This window comes from Mustelus asterias, chromosome 17, assembly GCF_964213995.1.
Source record: "Mustelus asterias chromosome 17, sMusAst1.hap1.1, whole genome shotgun sequence".
Taxonomy (NCBI): Eukaryota; Metazoa; Chordata; class Chondrichthyes; order Carcharhiniformes; family Triakidae; genus Mustelus; species Mustelus asterias.
The window spans coordinates 2903530-2927220 of NC_135817.1; the positions used below are offsets into that span (position 1 = coordinate 2903530).

The 23691-nt window shown below is 44.6% G+C and overlaps 2 protein-coding genes across 2 annotated transcripts; one reads left to right on the forward strand and one right to left on the reverse strand.

Annotated features, from left to right (window-relative positions):
* Nucleotides 1-4489: 4489 nt before the first annotated feature.
* Nucleotides 4490-8127, reverse strand: LOC144506275 (tubulin alpha-3 chain-like). The gene is made up of 4 exons (XM_078232155.1): nucleotides 7911-8127; nucleotides 7648-7796; nucleotides 6195-6875; nucleotides 4490-4931 (listed from the first exon to the last, which is right to left on the reverse strand). Exons 1-4 carry the CDS (start codon nucleotides 8029-8031, stop codon nucleotides 4632-4634), a joined length of 1251 nt encoding a protein of 416 aa, XP_078088281.1. The 5' UTR covers nucleotides 8032-8127; the 3' UTR covers nucleotides 4490-4631.
* An 11826-nt stretch (nucleotides 8128-19953) lies between these two features.
* On the forward strand, nucleotides 19954-22651 carry LOC144506113 (tubulin alpha-3 chain-like). The gene is made up of 4 exons (XM_078231932.1): nucleotides 19954-20170; nucleotides 20284-20432; nucleotides 21205-21885; nucleotides 22352-22651. The coding sequence occupies exons 1-4, from the start codon at nucleotides 20050-20052 to the stop codon at nucleotides 22649-22651; spliced, it is 1251 nt and encodes a 416-aa protein (XP_078088058.1). The 5' UTR covers nucleotides 19954-20049.
* The last annotated feature ends 1040 nt before the right edge of the window (nucleotides 22652-23691 follow it).

A 23691-nucleotide genomic window follows, 5' to 3' on the forward strand; every position in this document is an offset into this window, starting at 1 on the left:
TTCCACTCACAAAGCCATGCTGACTGTCCCTAATCAGTCTTTGCGTCTCTAAATGCCTGTAGATCCTGTTTCTCAAAATACCTTCCAACAATTTACCCACCACAGATGTGAGGCTCACTGGCCTGTAGTTCCCAGGCTTTTCCCTGCAGCCCTTTTTAAACAAAGGCACAACATTTGCCACTCTCCAATCTTTAGGCACCTCACCCGTGACGATCGATGATTCAAACATCAGAGTTTCACTGGCTGTCTTGTCTGGAGACAATACACATCTTTTTAGCCTGTCTTGATGCTCTCTCCACTCACGTTGTTTTGTTTCTTAAAGACTTGATTAGTTGTAAGTATTCGCATTCCAACCATTATTCATGTAAATTGAGTTTGTGTCTTTATATGCTGTTTGTGAACAGAATTCCCACTCACCTGAAGAAGGGGCTTGGAGCTCCGAAAGCTTGTGTGGCTTTTGCTACCAAATAAACCTGTTGGACTTTAACCTGGTGTTGTTAAACTTCTTACTGTGCTTACCCCAGTCCAACGCCGGCATCTCCACATCAAATATCTCAGCCAGGGGATCCGCAATTTCCTCCCGAGCTTCCCACAATGTCCTGGGATATCCCTTATCAGGTCCCGGGGATTTATCTACCTTGATGCACTTTAAGACTTCCAGCACCTCCTTCTCTGTAATATGTAGACTCCTCAAGACATCACGATTTATTTCCCCAAGTTCCCTAACATCCATGCTTTTCTCAACAGTAAATATTGATGAGAAATATTCATTTAGAATCTCACCCATCTCTTGTGGATCCGCACATAGATGACCTTGTTGATCCTTAAGAGGCCCTATTCTTTCCCTTGTATGTATTTGTAGAAGTTCTTTGGATTCTCCTTTGCCTTATCTGCCAAAACAATCTTGTGTCCCCTTTTTGCCCTTCTGATTTCTCTCTTAACTCTACTCCTACACCCCCTATACTCTTCAAGAGATTCACTTGATCCCAGCTGCCTATGCACGTCATGTGCCTCTTTCTTCTTCTTGACCAGGGCCTCAATATCCCGAGTCATCCAGGGTTCCCTACTTCTGCCAGCCTTGCCCTTCACTCTAAGAGGAATGTGTTTACCCTGAACCCTGGTTAACACACTTTTGAAAGCGTGCCACTTACCAGGCGTCCCTTTGCCTTCCCACAGACTCCCCCAATTAACTTTTGAAAGTTCCTGCCTGATACCATCAAAATTGGCTTTGCCCCAATTTAGAATTTTAACTTTTGGGCCAGACCTATCATTCTCCATAGCTATCTTAAAACCAATAGAATTATGGTCACTGGTCCCAAAGTGATCCCTCACTAACACTTCTGTCACCTGCCCTTCCTTATTTCCCAAGAGGAGGTCAAGTTTTGTCCCCTCTCTAGTCGGGCCATCCACTTATTCTTTAATTATCCCACAATTAAGGCTGTCATCTTAACTGAATTTGGCTGGCTTCCAGTAATACTGCTTTTGACTCTCTAAAAGAGCACCCCATCCTTCCGCCTTATTTCCACAAACCCATGCATTTACAATGACTAATCCTCTTAACCTACACATCTTGGGACACAAAGGGACCATTGTGGGAGGAAACCAGAGCACCCGGAGGAAACCCACACAGACACAGGGAGAACGTGCAAACTCCACACAGACAGTGACCCAAGGCCAGAATTGAACCCAGGTCCCTGGTGCCATGAATCCACAGTGCTGACCACTGTACTGAACATATTCCAGCTACAGCAATGTGGCATAAAATGCAACAATGTGCGTTAGTGGGGTCAGCTTGATTGAAGGCTGTGGCTTCCCAATCTCCTGCCAAACTCAACAAAGTCAAACAAATCCTTATGGAGCATTGATCAACAGCAGAAACAAGTGCCAATAACCAAGCGTAAAGGATCAGGGAGGTTATATGTGAGGTTCGTGTACCTTTAATAGTTTTTTTAAAATCCTGTTCTCTGCAGTTGTAAGCAGACCTTTTTCAGTATGGTTTCATTGCTGCCGGGTTGTCTATGTGGGGTCCTTTTATTGCTGCTTCAATAGACTAAATGGGCTCTGCTTATTTCAACTCTGGGTTGTTTTATGATCCTGTATTGTTAGGAAGATGTCATGTGTTTTTCTTTTCCTTTCCAGCCAGGTTAAGGTTTCATTTTCTGTTTGGATGCAGTTAGAGTTGAGTTTTAGAAAGGACAGAAGGCTGAAAGGAAGTCTCTGTCTCTCTCTCTCTCCCCCCCTGGTTTTGGAAATTCTGCGGGTTAGCTGAAAGCAAGGTCTTACCTTTCTGAAGGAGGGAATCGGCTGTTAGTGGCTTGCCTGGAGTCCCTGTTGTTTTGGGAAGCTGTTTCTGACTTTAAAGTTTATTTATTAGTCACAAGTAGGCTTACATTAACATTGCAATGAAGTTACTGTGAAATTCTCCTGATCACCGCACTCCAGCGCCTGTTCGGGTAACAATGAGGGAAAATTTAGCATGGCCATTTCATCTAACCAGCACATCTTTCAGACTGTGGGAGGAAACCGGAGCACCCGGAAGAAACCCACACAGACACAGGGAGAACATGCAGACTCCACACAGTGACCCAAGCCGGGAGTCAAACGCGGGTCCCTGGCGCTGTGAGGCAGCAGTGCTAACCACTGTGCCATCATGCCGCCAGTCTAAATCAGTGCTGGTGCTAAATGTGACCAGAATTGTGCACAGTACTGTATTCACATTCTGACTGCAGTTTTATACACTACCAACATGTTCCGGTTCAGGTCAGAAACTCCAAAGTGTTTTATGAAGCCCGCCTGGATCATAAGTTTTGCATCTTGAATTTGGCTGGGATAAGCATGAGATGTTTCACTTCAGGTGTGATTCAAATGACCCACGAGGGAGCTTTTATCAAACAAAGTTTATTTAAGAATATAGTTAACATGTAAAGTAAGAAAATTAGCATGAACTTTTATCAATTACAAACAAGAAACAAAACAATCACAATAATGTATAATCCTTAACAAATATCTAATGTGTTCCAATCAAACCAATCCCGTAGACAAAAGACCTTTTTCATAGATTTAACATAGCAAAGACTAATGCTCATGTGGTACTGGACTTCAGTCCTTGGATGAAGTCTGCAGTTCTCTGGATAGACTCAGAAGAGTTTGAAATCCTCAGCCAGAGGAAACCACATCTTGGCAGCCAGTCTGTCCAACCTTTCAAAATTTTATATGTTTCAATTTAATCCCCTCTCATTCTGCTAAATTCCAGTGAATACAGGCCGTCAACAGTTCTGCCAGCCCAGGAATCAGTCTGGTGAACCTTCACTGCACTCTCTCTCTATGGAAAGCATATCCTTTTTTAGGTGAGGAGACCATAACTTCATGCAATACTCAGTGTGTTCTCACCAAGGCCCTGTACAACTGCAGTAAGACACCCTTGCTCTTGTACTCAAGTCCTTTAGCAGTGAAGCCCAGCATCCCATGTGCCAACTGCTTGCTGTACCTGCATGCTTGCTTTCAGTGACTGAACACCCAGGTCTCTTTGTACGTCAATATTTCCCAAACTATCACCATTTAAATAATACTCTGCCATTCTGTTGCTATGTCTGAATTTCACATTTGTCCACATTATGCTGCATATGTAATGTATTTGTCCATCTCTTGTGTTGTGAAATTAGTGTTTGTGAATTTTTTTTCATTGTGGGACATGGGCGTCGCTGGCTGGCCAGCATTTATTGCCCATCCCTAGTTGCCCTTGACAAGGTGGTGGTGAGCCGCCATCTTGAATCACTGCCGTCCACGTGCTGTGGGTTGACCCACAATGCCATTAAATGATAAACACTGGTAAAATGCTAAGAGTTGTAAAATTCTCTGTGGAAAAGGTGGTTTAGTTTTTTTTGTGTACTGGGAAGCTGCAAGAATCCAGTACAGGATGAAACAATGCATCAAGAGAAAAACAACAGGGTTGCTTTGGTAACAGGCTTAAGGCATTTGAATCGCAACATGTTTTTGAATGTTAACCAATCAATTTAAAATAAGCATCTGAATCGCATCAGCCTATCAAATTTGAATTTGGTGCTTTGATAACGTGTCATACCAAAATTCACACAATAGGATTGGTTTGAGTATAAAAATCACTCCCAGCTCAGGGAAATGGCTAGAGGCCACAGGAAGATCACCTGCCACAGCAAACAGCTAGAGAGAGAGAGAGACACCGACAGACAATTCTCTGCCAGTGTCGCAGCCACATTTTATGTCACGAGAGAAAGCCTCATTGCATCACAGACCAACAGAAGGAGTCAGCAAAGAAGACACAAGATTTCCGGAAGACATCAAACCTGATTGCATTTTGGAGAGTGATTGTACCATTCCTCACATTCTTTTTAAAAGATTATGAAAGGGAGGTACTTATCTTTCAGTGGTTGAGTGTTAGTTTTCTGAGAGGAGATTACTCTCCCCTTCGTAACACTTGTGCATTCTGAGTGTTCAAAAACAGTTCCAAAGAAATTTGCGAATACATTTATTTTCTTAAAAATTAACTACTGGAATCTGAAATTAAGTCAAGCTTTTGACTTCTGCATTAATAAGGCATTTTGTGACATATTTGAAATTTAGTTAAAGCATTTAAAAATATGAATTAATAAATATTATTCTTCCTCCTCCTCCGCCTTTCTGTCCAGGTATGAAGAATCGACGCCCACTTCTTCGTAATCCTTCTCGAGTGAAGCCAGGTCCTCCCGTGCATCCTGGAACTCCCCTTCCTCCAGCCCCTCCCCCACGTACCAGTGGACAAAGGCCCGCTTGGCGTACATCTTATCAAATTTGATGTTGAGGCGGGTCCAAGCGAAAGCAATGGCGGTGGTGTTGCTCAGCATACAGAGCGCCCGCTGTACCTTTGCCAGATCACCCCCTGGCACCACTGTTGGGGGCTGGTAGTTGATGCCAACCTGTGGGAAGAAGGAATTCGACTATTAAAGTAACAAATTCAATATCAGGGAGCCCATTATTTCTAAGAAAGGTACATTTGTGTGGGAGCCACAGTGGTTAGCAGTGCTGCCTCACAGCGCCAGGGACCCGGGTTTGATTCCCGGATTGGTTCACTGTCTGTGTGGAGTTTGCACATTCATCCCTGTGGGTTTCCTCTGGGTGCTCCGGTTTCCCCCCACAGTCTGAAAGACGTGCTGGTTAGGGTGCATTGACACAAACAGGCGCCGGAGTGTGGCAACTAGGGGAATTTCATAATGACTTCATTGCAGTGTTAATATAAGCTTTACTTGTGACAAATAAACTTTTTTTTATTTCTGAGCAAGAACCCAGTTCTGGATATTGACTCGGTTCTTCACCCAGTTACAAAGCCACAGTTTCTGACAGAATATGACTTTGTAAAGAGGACAAAATAAATTCATAAGAGTCGTATAGTGCAGAAAAGGCCCTTTGGCCCATCGAGTCTGCACTGACAATATCTACCACTATTGTTGCACGAATCCCGTTTTCCAGCACTAATCTCATTTCCTCGAACCCTCGATGTACCCTCGACATTGTCATCCCAGGCAGCATCTTGGTGAACCTCCTCTGCACCTCCTCCAGTGCAATCACATCTTTCTGATATTGTGGCGACCAGAACTACACACAGTATTCTAGCTGTGGCCCCCAAAGTTCTATACAACTCCAACATGACTTCCCTGCTTTTGCAATCTGTGCCTCAATTGATAAAGGCAAGTGTCCTGTAAGCCTTTTTGACGACCCTTCCAACATGCCCTTCTACTTTTAGATGTGGACAAACACGCCATGGTCCCCTTGTTCCACAGAACTTCCTCGTATCCTCCCATTCATTGAATACTTTATCACCTCACACTTTGAGTTAAAGTCCATCTGCCTCTTGTCTGCCCATTTAATGATTCAATCTATATCTTCTTGTAGCCCAAGACACTCCACCTCACTCTTAACCACCCATCCAATCTTTGTGTCACCTGCAAACTTATTAATCCTACCCTCTACATTGTCATCAATGTCATTTATATAAATGATGAATAATAAGGGGCCAACACAGATGCCTCTGGTGTGCCACTGGACACTGGCTTCCAGTTGCTTCTGAAGCAACAGAGGAACTCTTCATTGGATCAGGAATGGCGGGAGCCTGTTCCATTACTGTCCCTGAATGGAGAGGTTCTCCCAGGTCTCCATGAATGGAACACAAAAGCTTCACTTACCTTGAACCCAGTCGGGCACCAATCAACAAACTGGATCGAGCGTTTGCCCTTGATAGTAGCAATGGCGGCGTTGACATCCTTGGGTACCACGTCTCCTCGGTACAGCATGCAGCACGCCATGTACTTGCCCTGGCGGGGGTCACACTTCACCAACTGGTTGGCTGGTTCAAAGCAGGAGTTGGTGATCTCCGACACCGAGAGTTGCTCGTGGTAAGCCTTCTCAGCCGAAATAAGGGGGGCAAAGGTTGCCAGAGGGAAGTGAATGCGGGGATAGGGAACCAGGTTGGTTTGGAACTCAGTCAGGTCCACGTTGAGGGCACCGTCGAACCGGAGTGAGGCCGTGATGGACGACACTACCTGTCCAATCAGACGGTTGAGGTTGGTGTAAGTTGGTCTCTCAATGTCAAGGTTACGCCGACAGACATCGTAAATGGCCTCATTGTCCACCATGAAGGCGCAGTCAGAGTGCTCCAGGGTGCAGTGGGTGACCAGCACGGAGTTGTACGGCTCGACCACCGCGGTGGAAATCTGTGGAGCAGGGTAGACGGAAAACTCCAGCTTGGATTTCTTGCCGTAGTCAACGGAGAGTCTCTCCATCAGGAGGGAGGTAAAACCCGAGCCAGTGCCACCCCCAAAACTGTGGAAGATGAGGAAACCCTGCAGTCCTGTGCACAGATCAGCCTGTGGGGAAAAAATATACAGAAGAAACATTAAACAGGAAACGGAATCTCTCCACAAGTGTTTGATGCAAAATCTGGACAGGAGGATAAGTGTTGAACTGTCAGGCTGGGATGTGGCAGTGAGACGCTGGGATTGGACAGTTTGGAGCTTGGGTGTAGAGTGACATTTGGGGAGGAGGTATATAGACCCCAATGTTTTCAGTAACAGCAAATTCCCAGTGAGTGCTTACAGACCCGTCTGAAACTTGCCCGCTTTAGAGAATTGAAATCAACACTAGATACTGGAGTGACCCAGCAGGATAGAAGATCAGATACAAGAGTTAACATCACACCAAGGTGGCGCTGGTGGTACTGTCACAGGTCTAGTAATTCATAGAACCAGGCTCATGTTCTGGGGACACGGTTTCTAATCCCACTGCTACGGATAGTGGAATCTAACTTCAATTAAATATCTGGAACAGGAAATCTAGGTGCACCATTGTGACCATGACAACTATCATCAAAGATATTGAAAACACATCTCGTTCACTAATGTCTATTAGTGAAGGAAATCTGCCACCCTTACCGAGTCTGGGCTGCATGTGATTCCAAACTAACAGCAATTTGGTTTACTGTTAAAACCCCCCTCTCACATGGCTGAGCAAAGCATTCAGTTCAAGGTTGTAGGGATGGGCAGACAATCCTGGCCCAGCCAGTGATGCCCACATCCCCTGAATGATTGTTTTTAAAATACATGAGACAGAAATGCAGAATACCCAAGTGAGAAAACTCACCACCTTCCGGACACGATCCAAGACCAGGTCCACAATCTCTTTGCCCACGGAGCAGTGGCCCCGTGCGTAGTTATTAGCCGCATCCTCCTTGCCGGTGATGAGCTGCTCGGGGTGAAAGAGCTGTCGGTAGGTGCCGGTACGGACCTCATCTGGGGGACAAGGAACAGAGATTTGACAACAGGAACTCAGAGACTGAAGGAAATATTTCAATGAGTTTAGTGAGATCCCTGACTGACCAACCCAGCAACAATCTCTCCTCTTACCAATCACAGTGGGCTCCAGATCTATAAACACGGCTCGGGGAACGTGTTTACCGGCCCCTGTCTCACTGAAGAAGGTGTTGAAGGAGTCATCACCACCTCCGATGGTCTTGTCACTGGGCATCTGCCCATCCGGCTGGATCCCATGTTCTAGACAATACAGCTCCCAGCAAGCGTTACCGATCTGTACACCGGCCTGGCCAATGTGGATTGAAATGCACTCGCGCTAAAGAGGGGACAAAATTGATTATTCACACAGTATGGAGAGTTTACACATTCAGGATGCTGATGGAGGGATACATTGGGATAAACTGAGGCTCCATTCTCTTTCCCATTGGATGCGTCTGCCTGGTGACTGCCCCCAGAATTTCAGAACCTTTTCCTTCTTCTTGGATTGTTTGTTGAGCACTAGGTTCTGTAAACACCATAAAATCCCCCCTTCCCCCATGATTGCTCCCTATGGGTGTCACCTCCCCAAACCCCATCAATCAACCCACTAAATGACTGGGTATCAACCAGACATCACCAATCAAACCCCATCAACCAGACATCACCAAGCAAGCCCCATCAACCAGACATCACCAATCACACCCCATCAACCAGACATCACCAAGCAAACCCCATCAACCAGACATCACCAATTAACCCCATCAACCAGACATCACCAATCAAACCCCATCAACCAGACATCACCAATCAAATCCCATCAACCAGACATCACCAATCAAACCCCATCAACCAGACATCACCAATCAAATCCCATCAACCAGACATCACCAATTAACCCCATCAACCAGACATCACCAATCAAACCCCATCAACCAGACATCACCAATCAAATCCCATCAACCAGACATCACCAATCAAACCCCATCAACCAGACATCACCAATCAAACCCCGCTCTTTGTGTCTGGAACACTGTTTCCCGCCAGATTCTATCACATGTTCTTACCATAATGTCCTTCTATACTCGCAGCTGCTGCCAATATGCTGCGCACTTGGCCGCCCGCCCTATTTATACCACGTCCTGTTTGGCCAGTTCCACATCTGATTGGTCTGTTAGAACAATGGGCTCTGGTTGCTTAGAGACACATCACAATGAGGACGAGTGTGGACCGCGCTGATTGGGTGCTTTGTGCAAAGGGCGGAGCCGAAGTCTTCGCCACAATTGATTATGGGAGGATTACAGGGCGACAAAGGAGGACATTTGTCTATTAATGTCCCAGGTCAAGCGGCATCAATCAGACCCGCACCTCCAAAGCAGATTATCAGTGTCTCATCACAGGCACTAATCAATCACACTCCATTGAACTGAACTCCATCAACCTGGCCTCATCTATTCCACTCAGATACACCCCGGACATCAGGCAGTGATCCAATCCATCAAAGCATCATCCAATCTATCAGAGCATCATCCAGCCCACCATCCAATCCAATCTGACCATCATGCAATCCAATCTGACCATCATCCAGCCCACCATCCAATCCAATCTGACCATCATCCAATCCAATCTGACCTTCTTCCAATCCATCAGACCACCATCTAATCTATGAGCCCATAACCCAAATTTATCAGATATTCATCCAAACCATCTGAACATTATCTAATCCATCATCCAGTATGCCATAGAGTGTCATTTTGAGTACAGAGCATTATTCTAAGCCTTTCTCCTATGTTTTGGTTTTATTGGTGTCTGTTCAGGTTTCTGGGCATTTGTGGGCTCTGGGGCTTTCATCAGACAATCATGCAAACAATTTGAACATATTTCAATCATCAGAGAACCATCAAATCCATCATCCAATCCATCAGCCAATTATCCAATCCATCAGAAACTCTTCCAATCCACCAAACCATCAAACAATCCATCATTCTATCCATCACCCCCTACTTCAAACAACTATCCACTCCATCCAACTTTCATCCAATTTATCAGACCATCGATTAACCCATCATCCAATCAATCAGAACAGCATCCACACCGTCAGATCATTGTCCACTCTATCCGGTGTTCATACAACGCATCAGAGCATCATCAAAGCCATCGTCCAAACCATCAGACGATTATCTAATCCACCGGATTATCAACCAATCCATCATTCAATCCATCAAACCAACATCGCACACCATCAGACCATCATCCAATTAATCAGACAATCACTCAGTCCATCAACTAGTCCATGAGACCATGATCCAATCCATCTGCTAATCAATCAAACCATCATCCAATCCATCAGACCATCATATAAATCCATCAGACCATTATCCAATCCAGGGAACCATTATTATGCTGTCCATCATTCAATGGATAGGACTAAAAACAGGTCATCATCAAATCTATCATCTAATCCATCAGACTTTAATCTAATTTGGATGGTGGATATTGGATCAGCATCCAATGCATCATCCAATTCAAATGACCATCTTTCAATCCAACATCCCAACATCAGACCATCATCCAATCGTCCGGACCATCAGACAATCTATCACCCAATTCAAAAGACCATCATTCAACTCATCATCCAATCCATCAAAGATTCAACAAATTCATGAGACCATCACCCAATGCACCAAACGGTCATCCAATCCATTATCCTATCCATCAGACCTATATAAAATTGATCTGATAACAAGCCAACACATCAGATCAGCATCCAATCCGTCATCTAATCCATCAGACCATCATCCACATCATTAGATCAGATCCAATTCATCATCCAATTCATCATCTAATCCATCAGACCATCATGTAGTCCATCATCCAACCCATAATACCACCATCCATTTCATCATCAAGTCCACCATCTAATCCATCTGCAAATTCATCAGACCTTCATCCAATCCATCAGATTATCATCCAATCCACAGAACCATCATCTAATCCGTCAGGCCATCATTTAATTGATTGGATCATCCTGCAATCCATCATCCAATTCAAAAGGCCATCTTCTAACCCAACCTCCAATCCACCAGACCATCTGCAAATCCATCATCCAATTCAAAAGCCCATCAGCCAATAGATCACCCAATCCATCAGACCACCACCTAATCCATCCACACCATTAGATCATCATTCAATATATCATCCAATTCAATACCTGATCAATTAGAACATTATGCAAATCATCATCCATGAGACCATCGTCCAAACTATCATCGAATCCATCATCTAATCCATCAGAGATTCAATGAAACCACCAAAACCACAGATGATCTTCCAATCCATTATCCAAATTCATCAGACCTACATCCAATCTATCCAATAACGAACCAATCCATCAGATCATCACCCAAACCATTATCCAATCCATCACACCATCAAAACATCCATCAGACCACAATCTAATCCATAAACTAATCCATGAGATCATGATCCAATCCATCTCATAATCCATCAGGTCATAACCCAATCCATTATCCATTCCATCAGACCATCATTCAAATCACCAGATCATTATCCAATCCATCAACTAATTCATAAGAGCATCATCGAATCCATCGCCGAATCCATGATAACATCATCTAATCCATTATCTAATCCCTTAGACCATGATTTAATCCATTGGATTATCATGCAATCCATCCTCTAATTTAACTGTCCATCATCTAAAGTATCATCTAATCCATCAGATCATCAGCCAATCCATCGTCCAGTCCATCAGATAAGAAAGCAATCCATCATCCAATCAATCAGAGCGCCATCTAATCGATTATCTGCTCCATCAGACTAGTATCCAATCCACCAGACCATCATCCAATCCACCATCTAATCTGTCAGACCATCTTCAAATCCATCAGAGCATCAACCAATTCATCATCCAATCCATCAGAGCACCATCTAATCGATTATCTGCTCCATCAGACTAGTATCCAATCCACCAGACCATCATCCAATCCACCATCTAATCTGTCAGACCATCTTCAAATCCATCAGAGCATCAACCAATTCATTATCCAATCCATCAGATCAATATCCACAACATCAGGTCATCATACAACCCATCAGACCAACATCCAATCCATAATGGTGGCACAGTGATTAGCACTGCGGCCTCACAGCTCCAGGGACTCTGGGTTCGATTCCTAGCTTGGGTCGCATTGTGTGGAGTTTGTATATTCTCCCCGTGTCTGCATGGGTTTCCTCTGGGTGCTCCGGTTTCCTCCCACAGTCCAAAGATGTGCGGGTTAGGTGCATTGGCCATGCTCAATTGCCCCTTAGTGTCCCAGGACCGGTAGGTTAGAGGGATTAGCGGGGTAAATATGTGGGACTACGGGGTTAGGGCCTGGGTGGGATTGTGGTCGGTGCAGACTCGACGGGCCGAATGGCCTCCTTCTGCACTGTAGGGTTTCTATGATAATCCAAACAATCAAACTATTATACAATCCATCACACCATCATCCTTCCAGCAGACTGTCAATCCAAATCCAGCAGGCATTCATTCAAACTATTAGTCCATCATCCAATCCATCATCGAACCAATCATGCCAGCTTCCAATCCATCACCTTATCCATGGAACCAACATGTAGCTCATCATCCAATCCATTAGACCATTGTCTAATCCATCACTGAATCCATTTTCTAATCCATCAGACATTCAGCCAGTGCCTTAGACCATTATTCAATCCATCAGACAAATATCCAAACCAGCAGAAATTCATTCATCCTCTCACACCATCATCCAATGCACAAAATCATCAAGCAATCAGTCAAAGAATCTATGAGACCATCATCCAATCTATCATCTAAATCCATCACTGCAGAAGGGAATTTAGTCAGACAGAATTTGTAGGCATTAGCAAGCGAACACATAAGAGTTAGAGAGACACAGAATCAATCTTACCCAACATGAGGATAAATAAACAGCTGAATTTATACTAAAAAGATTTCATTGAAATTAAAACATGATTTATATGTTTTATATAAATGAATAACATTTAATGTGTTTAAACTTGAAATGTATTAATCTAAACTTTGAAAACAGAAATGTGCAAACAGTCAGCATCACAGAATCATAGAATCCTACAGTGCAGAAGGCCATTTGGCCCATCGAGTCTGCACCAACCACAATCCCACCCAGGCCCTATCCCCATTAGCCCATACATTTACCCTAGCTAGTCCCCCAGACACTAAGGGGCAATTTATCATGGCCAATCCATCTAACCCGCACATCTTTAGTCTCGGAGGAAACCGGAGCACCCGGAGGAAACCCACACAGACACGGGGAGAACGTGCAAACTCCGCACAGACAGTGACCCAAGCCGGGAATCGAACCCAGGTCTCTGGCGCTGTGAGGCAGCAGTGCTAACCACTGTGCCACCCCATTATGATCAGAAGATATCGTTCACCAAAAATTTTTTATAATTGGTGTAAACTTGCATTCGAAAGACGAGTGCAGGCAAACTTATTGAGATTATACCAAATGGTAGGAACATTTTACATTACAATGTAAAAGATTCGCTTACCTAGGCCTGGAGGAATGTCAAGGGATGGGCCCCCATTTGGCATTGTACCCAAGTCTCAGCGTTTAGCCAGTGCTCACTTACGCAACATAAGGTTTCTTGGATGCCATAGCAACAAGAAAGCAACCTATGCCAAGAGGTGGACTTCCGCTGAACAGAGGGACTAATGGAATAACTTTATTTAAGGTGGCAGATTGTAATTCAATTTAGAATACTGTCATGATTAGATAGACATGTTGAATAATAAACAAAATCATAATAAACTAATTATTGACTGAACTATTGATAACAGAAGTGTATAATTGATGAACCTTTTGGCATGAAAAACGGGATCTTCTGAGAAAGCTCTGTTTGATGGCACAACAGTACCACATATCCGAGGTCTCCCTTCGGCCGAAGTTATTGTTTCGTCTATTGTATGTCATGTTTGATTTTTTTCTGCTTTAATAAAAGTAGTTTTTAAATAAATTTATTATGCTTAATAAATGCAAAAGTTTGCATTTAGAATTACCCTTTAGACTTTCTAAATCATCTGATCTATCATTCAATCCATCATTCAATCCATCACACCATCATCCATTCCATCATCTTATACATCAGATCATCATGCAGTCCATTGTCCAATCCATCATCAAATCCATGATAACATCATTCAATCCATCATCTAATTCCTCAGACCATGATCTAATCCGTTGGATCATCATGCCATCCATCCTCCAATTTAACAGTCCATCATCCAAACTATCATCCAATCCATCAGAACATCAGTCAATCCATCGTCCAATCCATCAGATAAGGAAGCAATCCATCATCCAATCAATCTGACCATTATCCAACTCAGCAGAGCACCATCAAATCGATTATCCACTCCATCAGACTAGTATCCAATCATCATGCAAAGTATCAGACCAAAATTATTTAACTGTTCGATTTACAGTGACAATGACCATGACAATGGTTTCATGGTCATCGGTAGATTCTTAATTCTAGATAATTTTTATTGAATTCAAATTCCACCATCTGCCATGGCGGGATTCGAACCCAGATCACCAGAACATTAGCTGAGTTCCGAGATTAATGATTAATAGTGTAGTGATAATACCACTAGGCCATCGCCTCCCCAAAATTGATGAGGTCTTAGTCATGGGAGTCTATTTGAAATAGGTCAGATTGATGGAAGCAGTTTGGAGAGTGTGATTGACAAAGCTGTGATAGTTGGCACTTTGTTTGATGGGTACCTTATATTTGGAGATCTCATTAATACGGATCAGATTGGTAGGATTCTTGTTGGCTCCACTATTGAGTTCAGGCAGGGATTGGTGGTGAAACATTGTTTGGTATGTGACTCAGGTGAGTCTGATGGGTTGATGCCTAATTTATGGGAGCCCGGTTGATAGGAAAGTTGATTCATAGAATCATAGAACCTCTACAGTGCAGAAGGAGGCCATTTGGCCCATTGAGTCTGCACTGATTTCCTGACACAGCGTTCCACCTAGGCTCCATTACTGAAGCCCCGCACATTTGACATGGCTAATCCCCCTAATCTACACTTCTTTGGACACTATTGGGCAATTTGCCATGTCAATCTACTTACCCTGCACATCTTTGGACTGTGGGAGGAAACCAAAGCACCTGGAGGTAACCCAGGCACTGGGAGAATGTACACACTCTAAGCAGACAGTCAGCCAAGGCTGGGATCAAACCTGAGTCCCTGACACTGTGAAGGTAGCAGTGCTTACCACTCTGCCACTGTGCTGCCCTTGGTGGGCATTGAATGAGAGTCTTTCTGGTGCAATGGAATTCGTGGGTTTCCTCTGGGTGCTCCAGTGTCCTCCCACACCCCAAAGATGTGTAGGTTAGATTGATTTGCCATGCTAAATTGGCACATGGGTTCATTTAGTAAGACTAGGCACGTGGTTTCATTTATTAAGACTAGGCACATTGGAAAACTTATTAAGATGCGACAGGTGGGTTCATTTACTAAGACAAGGCTCATGGGAACATTTACTAAGACTAAGCAGGTTGGAATATTTATTCACACGAGGCCGATTCATTCACTTGTTAAGATTAGGCACGTGGGACCATTTATTAAGACTGAGCATGTGGGTTAATTCATCAAGGCAAGCCACACAAATTCATTCATAAAGATTAGGCACTTGGGTTATTTTGTTAAGTCTAGGCACGTGGAGCATTTATTAAGACTAGGCGTTTGCAATAATTTATTTAGACAAGGCACATGGGAACATTTTATTTGGAGACATAAAGACATCAGAGGTGTAGAGCTGTGTGTGGGTGCTCTGCTGAAACTGAAAAGAAAAACAAAATCTTGATGACATGGCACATTTCCTGTCAAGTGATGTCATGCTGCACATCCTTAATTGCACATTACAGCAGTAAAAATATCCCACAAGCCATGTTTATTGATCTGGAGCCCACTCTGACTGGTGAGAGGAGAAATTGTTCATGGGTCCATCTGTCTGTGTTCCAATAAAGCCACTGAAATTTGTTCACAATGTTGTTTGTTCCCTGACGTTAGATAATGTTCTCCTATTTCAACAAACTCCTGGGTACCAAATAAGTCACAAGCTACTCTTTTTCCCTACTATCCATGTCCTGGGAGTTACCACTGATCAGAAACTGAACTGGACCCAGCCATTTAAACACAATGGCTATGATGGTAGGTCAAAGGCTAGGAATCCTGTATTGTGTAACTCACTTCCTGACTCCCCAAAACCTGTCCACAAGTCAGGAATGTGTTGGAATACTCTCTACTTGCCTGGATGAGTGCCGCTCCAGCAGCATTCAAGAAGCAACTATTTACCATTTATATAGATGATCTGGAGGAGGGGACGGAGTGTAGGGTAACGAAGTTTGCAGACGACACAAAGATAAGTGGAAAAGTGAATCGTGTGGAGGACGGAGAAGATCTGCAGAGAGATTTGGACAGGCTGAGTGAGTGGGCGAGGATATGGCAAATGGAGTATAACGTTGATAAATGCGAGGTTATACACTTTGGAGGAAATAATAACAAATGGGATTACTATCTCAATGGAAACAAAGTAAAACATGCTACCGTGCAAAGGGACCTGGGGGTCCTTGTGCATGAGACGCAAAAGCCCAGTCTGCAGGTACAACAGGTGATCAAGAAGGCAAATGGGATGTTGGCCTATATCGCGAGAGGGATAGAATATAAAAGCAGGGATGTCTTGATGCACCTGTACAGGGCATTGGTGAGGCCGCAGCTGGAATACTGTGTGCAATATTGGTCCCCTTATATGAGGAAGGATATATTGGCATTGGAGGGAGTGCAGAGAAGGTTCACCAGGTTGATACCGGAGATGAGGGGTTTGGATGATGAGGAGAGGCTGAGGAGATTGGGTTTGTACTCGTTGGAGTTTAGAAGGATGAGGGGGGATCTTATGGAGACTTATAAGATAATGCGGGGGCTGGATAGGGTGGAGGCGGAGAGATTCTTTCCACTTAGTAAGGAAGTTAAAACTAGAGGACACAGCCTCAAAATAAAGGGGGGTCGGTTTAAGACAGAGTTGAGGAGGAACTTCTTCTCCCAGAGGTTGGTGAATCTCTGGAATTCTCTGCCCACTGAGGTGGTGGAGGCTACCTCGCTGAATATGTTTAAAGCGCGGATGGATGGATTCCTGATCGGTAAGGGAATTAAGGATTATGGGGATCAGGCGGGTAAGTGGTACTGATCCACGTCAGATCAGCCATGATCTTATTGAATGGCGGGGCAGGCTCGAGGGGTAGATGGCCTACTCCTGCTCCTATTTCTTATGTTCTTATGTTCTTATAACATCCAGGACAAAGCTTAATTGGCACTCCATCCACAAACATTCACTCTGTCCTCCACCAACACACAGTGGCAGCCGTGTGTACCATCGACAAGATGCACTGCAGGAACTCACCAAGGTTCTTTTTTTAAGTCATTCATTGGATGTGGACGCCATTGACTGAGCAATAGTTTGCTGGACCTTTTCAGAGGGCTTGTAGATGCCAGACCAGGTAATAATGGCAGATTTCCTTTCCGAAAGAACATTAGCAAACCAGATGAGTTTTTACAACAATCAATCATGGTCATCATTACACTTTTAATTCCATTTTCTTTTACTGAATTCAAATCTGACCCTTGCTTATGGTGGGATTCAAAACTGGGTCCCCAGAACATTATCCTGGGTCTCTGATTTACTAGTTCAGTGGCAAAAGCACTGCACCACTGCTTCCCCTCTTCCCACTGACACCACTTTCCAAAACTGCGACCACAAGCATCTACATAGACAAGGGCAGCAGACACATGGGAAAATCACCACCTGAAGGTTCCTCTCTGAGACACTCACCATCTTTCACTGTTGCTGGGTCAAAATCCTTGAATTCTCTTCCTGTCGGCACTGTGAGAGTGCGTACACTGCAGGGCCAGCTATGATTCAAGAAGGCAGTTCACTACCACTACTTAGGGCAATTGGGAGTGGGCATTATATGCTGGCCTAGCCAACCATGTTCACATCCTGTGAAAGAATATCAAAAAATATGGCACCAGGGACTTCATAACTCGGGGCGTAGGGTGCAGATGTAGGAAGGTTGTGCAAAGCCTTTATACATCTGTGGTTACTCACTGAGCAATGGCTCAGCAAGCCATTGCTCAGCCAATGACATCCACATCCCATGAATGAATTACAAATAAATCTTGATGTGCTCCTGCAATGCATCTTGTCGATGGTACACTCGGCTGCCACTGTGTGTTGGTGGAGGACAGAGTGAATGTTTGTGGGTGGAGTGCCAATCAAGCTTTGTCCTGGATGCTGCTTCTTGAATGCTGTTGGAGCGGCACTCATCCAGGCAAGTAGAGAGTATTCCATCACACTCCTGACTTGTGGACAGGTTTTGGGGAGTCAGGAAGTGAGTTACTTTGGTCAGCAAAAAATGTGAGAGTCTTTGAGAGAGTGCCGATCGATGGGGATTTGATTGGTGATAGCGTTAATTAATGATGGAGTAATAATAATGGTCACTTGATAGAGAGGAGACAGGCAAATTGGGTTTGAAGCTTGGAGTCTGATCAACGTGTCTCTGAAATGTGGGGCTACCAGAGCAAGAAATGTGATAGAAAATGGCTGTGTGATTGCACAGGTCTTAAGAATTGGTTGGTGCTGGTCCAATAGATTGGATGATGGATTGGATAATAGTCTGATTGGATTGGATGGTGGTCTGATTGGATTGGAGGATGGTCTGATTGGATTGGAAGATGGTCTGATTGGATTGGAGGATGGTCTGATTGGATTGGAGGATGGTCTGATTGGATTGGAGGATGGTCTGATTGGATTGGAGGATGGTCTGACTGGATTGGAAGATGGTCTGATTGGATTGGAGGATGGTGTGATTGGATTGGAGGATGGTCTGATGGATTGGAGGATGGTCTGATTGGATTAGGGGATGGTCCAATGGATTGGAAGATGGTCTGATTTGATTGGAAGAGGGTGTGATGGATTGGATCATGGTCTGATGGATTGGAAAATGGTCTGGTGGATTGGGAGATGGTCTGATCGGATTAGAAGATGGTCTGATTTGATTGCAAGATGGTCTGATTTGATTGGATGATGGTCTGATGGATTGGAAGATGGTCTGATTGAATAAGGTGATTGATTACATGGCTGTCTGATGCACGAGGTGTATCTGAGTGGAATAGAGAGAGGCCGGATTGATGGAGCTTGGATTAATGGGGTATGACCATTAGGGCCGATGAGACGCCGATAATCTGCTTTGGAGGTGCGGGTCTGATTGATGCCGCTCGACCTGGGACATTAATAGACAAATGTCCTCCTTTGTCGCCCTGTAACTCTCCCATAATCAATTGTGGCGAAGCCTCGGCCCCGCCCTTTGCACAAAGCACCCAATCAGTGCGGTCCACACTCATCCTCATTATGATGTGTCTCCAAGCAACCAGAGCCCATTGTTCTAACAGACCAATCAGATGTAGAACTGGCCTAACAGGACGTGGTATAAATAGGGCGGGCGGCCAGGTGCACAGCATATTGGCAGCAGCTGCGAGTATAGAAGGACATTATGGTAAGAACATGTGATAGAATCTGGCGGGAAACAGTGTTCCAGACACAAAGAGCAGGGTTTGATTGGTGATGTCTGGTTGATGGAGTTTGATTGGTGATGTCTGGTTGATGGAGTTTGATTGGTGATGTCTGGTTGGTGGGGATTAATCGGTGATGTCTGGTTAATGGGGTTTGATTGGTGATGTCTGGTTGATGGGGTTTGATTGGTGATGTCTGGTTGATACCCAGTCATTTAGTGGGTTGATTGATGGGGTTTGGGGAGGTGACACCCATAGGGAGCAATCATGGGGGAAGGGGAGAGTTTATGGTGTTTACAGAACCCAGTGCTCAACAAACAATCCAAGAAGAAGGAAAAGGTTCTGAAATTCTGGGGGCAGTCACAAGGCAGACACATCCAATGGGAAAGAGAATGGAGCCTCAGTTTATCCCAATGTATCCCTCCATCAGCATCCTGAATGTGTAAACTCTCCATACTGTGTGAATAATCTATTTTGTCCCCTCTTTAGCGCGAGTGCATTTCAATCCACATTGGCCAGGCCGGTGTACAGATCGGTAACGCTTGCTGGGAGCTGTATTGTCTAGAACATGGGATCCAGCCGGATGGGCAGATGCCCAGTGACAAGACCATCGGAGGTGGTGATGACTCCTTCAACACCTTCTTCAGTGAGACAGGGGCTGGTAAACACGTTCCCCGAGCCGTGTTTATAGATCTGGAGCCCACTGTGATTGGTAAGAGGAGAGATTGTTGCTGGGTTGGTCAGTCAGGGATCTCACTAAACTCATTGAAATATTTCCTTCAGTCTCTGTGTTCTTGTTGTCAAATCTCTGTTCCCTGTCCCCAGATGAGGTCCGTACCGGCACCTACCGACAGCTCTTTCACCCCGAGCAGCTCATCACCGGCAAGGAGGATGCGGCTAATAACTACGCACGGGGCCACTGCTCCGTGGGCAAGGAGATTGTGGACCTGGTCTTGGATCGTGTCCGGAAGGTGGTAAGTTTTCTCACTTGGGTATTCTGCATTTCTGTCTCCTGTATTTTAAAAACAATCATTCAGGGGATGTGGGCATCACTGGCTGGGCCAGGATTGTCTGCCCATCCCTACAACCTTGAACTGAATGCTTTGCTCAGCCATGTGAGAGGGGGGTTTTAACAGTAAACCAAATTGCTGTTAGTTTGGAATCACATGCAGCCCAGACTCGGTAAGGGTGGCAGATTTCCTTCACTAATAGACATTAGTGAACGAGATGTGTTTTCAATATCTTTGATGATAGTTGTCATGGTCACAATGGTGCCCCTAGATTTCCTGTTCCAGATATTTAATTGAAGTTAGATTCCACTATCCGTAGTAGTGGGATTCGAAACTGTGTCCCCAGAACATGAGCCTGGTTCTATGAATTACTAGACCTGTGACAGTACCACCAGCGCCACCTTGGTGTGATGTTAACTCTTGTATCTGATCTTCTATCCTGCTGGGTCACTCCAGTATCTAGTGTTGATTTCAATTCTCTAAAGCGGGCAGGTTTCAGACGGGTCTGTAAGCACTCACTGGGAATTTGCTGTTACTGAAAACATTGGGGTCTATATACCTCCTCCCCAAATGTCACTCTACACCCAAACTCCAAACTGTCCAATCCCAGCGTCTCACTGCCACATCCCAGCCTGACAGTTCAACACTTATCCTCCTGTCCAGATTTTGCATCAAACACTTGTGGAGAGATTCCGTTTCCTGTTTAATGTTTCTTCTGTATATTTTTTCCCCACAGGCTGATCTGTGCACAGGACTGCAGGGTTTCCTCATCTTCCACAGTTTTGGGGGTGGCACTGGCTCGGGTTTTACCTCCCTCCTGATGGAGAGACTCTCCGTCGACTACGGCAAGAAATCCAAGCTGGAGTTTTCCGTTTACCCTGCTCCACAGATTTCCACCGCGGTGGTCGAGCCGTACAACTCCGTGCTGGTCACCCACTGCACCCTGGAGCACTCTGACTGCGCCTTCATGGTGGACAATGAGGCCATTTACGACGTCTGTCGGCGCAACCTTGACATTGAGAGACCAACTTACACCAACCTCAACCGTCTGATTGGACAGGTAGTGTCGTCCATCACGGCCTCACTCCGGTTCGACGGTGCCCTCAACGTGGACCTGACTGAGTTCCAGACCAACCTGGTTCCCTATCCCCGCATTCACTTCCCTCTGGCAACCTTTGCCCCCCTTATTTCGGCTGAGAAGGCTTACCACGAGCAACTCTCGGTGTCGGAGATCACCAACTCCTGCTTTGAGCCAGCCAACCAGTTGGTGAAGTGTGACCCCCGCCAGGGCAAGTACATGGCGTGCTGCATGCTGTACCGAGGAGACGTGGTACCCAAGGATGTCAACGCCGCCATTGCCACCATCAAGGGCAAACGCTCGATCCAGTTTGTTGATTGGTGCCCGACTGGGTTCAAGGTAAGTGAAGCTTTCGTGTTCCATTCATGGAATTCTGGGAAAATGTGGGAAAGCTCGCCCATCAGACACACTAATGGAACAGACTCCCTCTGTTCCTGATCCATTGAGAATCTCCTCTGTTGCTTCAGGTGGAATCTACTCAGCTTCTAATCTGAATTAGAGTCCTGAAAATTCCAGGGAAATTTCTCTCTATCAGTTTTTAAAAAATGATTCCAGAAGCTCAGGGGACTCATGAGTGTCCACAAAAATAGCAACTAAATTCGCTCCTGAATTAACCCTCTATACAAAGTGACCTTCTGTCATCCTGTGGCTTTGTAACTTGGTGAATGGCCCAGTAAGTATCCAGAGCTGTTTTTTTTTGTTCAGTGAAATACTAATCTCACTCAGAAATGTAACTTTCTCAAAAATAATGGGCGTCCTGCTGGTGAAGTTTTGGCTTCAATAATGGAATTCCTTTTTCCCACAGGTTGGCATCAACTACCAGCCCCCAACAGTGGTGCCAGGGGGTGATTTGGCAAAGGTACAGCGGGCGCTCTGTATGCTGAGCAACACCACCGCCATTGCTTTCGCTTGGACCCGCCTCAACATCAAATTTGATAAGATGTACGCCAAGCGGGCCTTTGTCCACTGGTACGTGGGGGAGGGGCTGGAGGAAGGGGAGTTCCAGGATGCACGGGAGGACCTGGCTTCACTCGAGAAGGATTACGAAGAAGTGGGCGTCGATTCTTCATACCTGGACAGAAAGGCGGAGGAGGAGGAAGAATAATATTTATTCAAATTTTTTAAAGGGTTTAACTAAATTTCAAATATGTCTTATTAATGCAAAAGTCAAAAGGTTGGACTTAATAATTTCATATCTCTTTTGTTAATTAAGAAAATAAATGTGTTTGGAAATCATTTGAGTTGTTATTTTTAAAAGCTCCGGATGCACAAGAGGTTTGGAAAAATGGTGGAGAGATTTTTTTTATACTTTTCCAATTCAATCAAATCAAGTCCAATTCAGAGTCTCGACAAGTTGAGACATTTCCGATCCAAGCTAAGACAGGGTCTGCAACCCTTTACCCTGTCTTGGGCCTGATCTACATGAGCCAAGCTGATTGGAGTAGGCAGACGTCTCCACCCCCAAGGCTTGATCTCATTTGCATCCTAGCCAAAAAGCCGAGATGCCGCTTTTAAAAATTGCTTCATATGAAAATGAAGCTTAAATGCAACCCAATGACCTCAACCAAGTGCAGCATCCGCATAACTACACTTGATCTTAGCCAAAAGGCCGAGCGTAGAGATGTTTGAAATTCAGGGAGGGTTAATAGACCAGAACAGGAGTTAAGAATTTGGAACCCTGACAGGTGTCCAAACCCAAGTTGCAGCTCTTGGTCCAACTGTACAGGATCTGAATCTGCGGTTGATGTCTAAGTCTTTTATTTTCACGCTCAGGGTTCCTGTCTCATGCCAACCTTCCAACGTCAAGAAATCCTTCTTCCCTCTCTAACCATTCTTTGAATGTTGTAGTTGAGAATTCTGATTAATTCTAAATACCCAAAAATGAGGATAATTACCAGCCAATGTTTTAATGTGATTTGAGAACAGTACAAAATATTTAAGTAACATATTGATAATGTCTCTAAGAAATGAATTTGTAACATGCCACTAAAATGAAAGATGTGTCCATGGGTATCAGTCACAAATTATGCAACAAATTATTCAGGCCACGGGATAATGCCAAACGATGAAGGCACCTTCATTTGGTATTAGAGTCGGTTTAAACTGGTTAGAGAAATGCTGAATCATGAGAAGCCATTTTTTGGG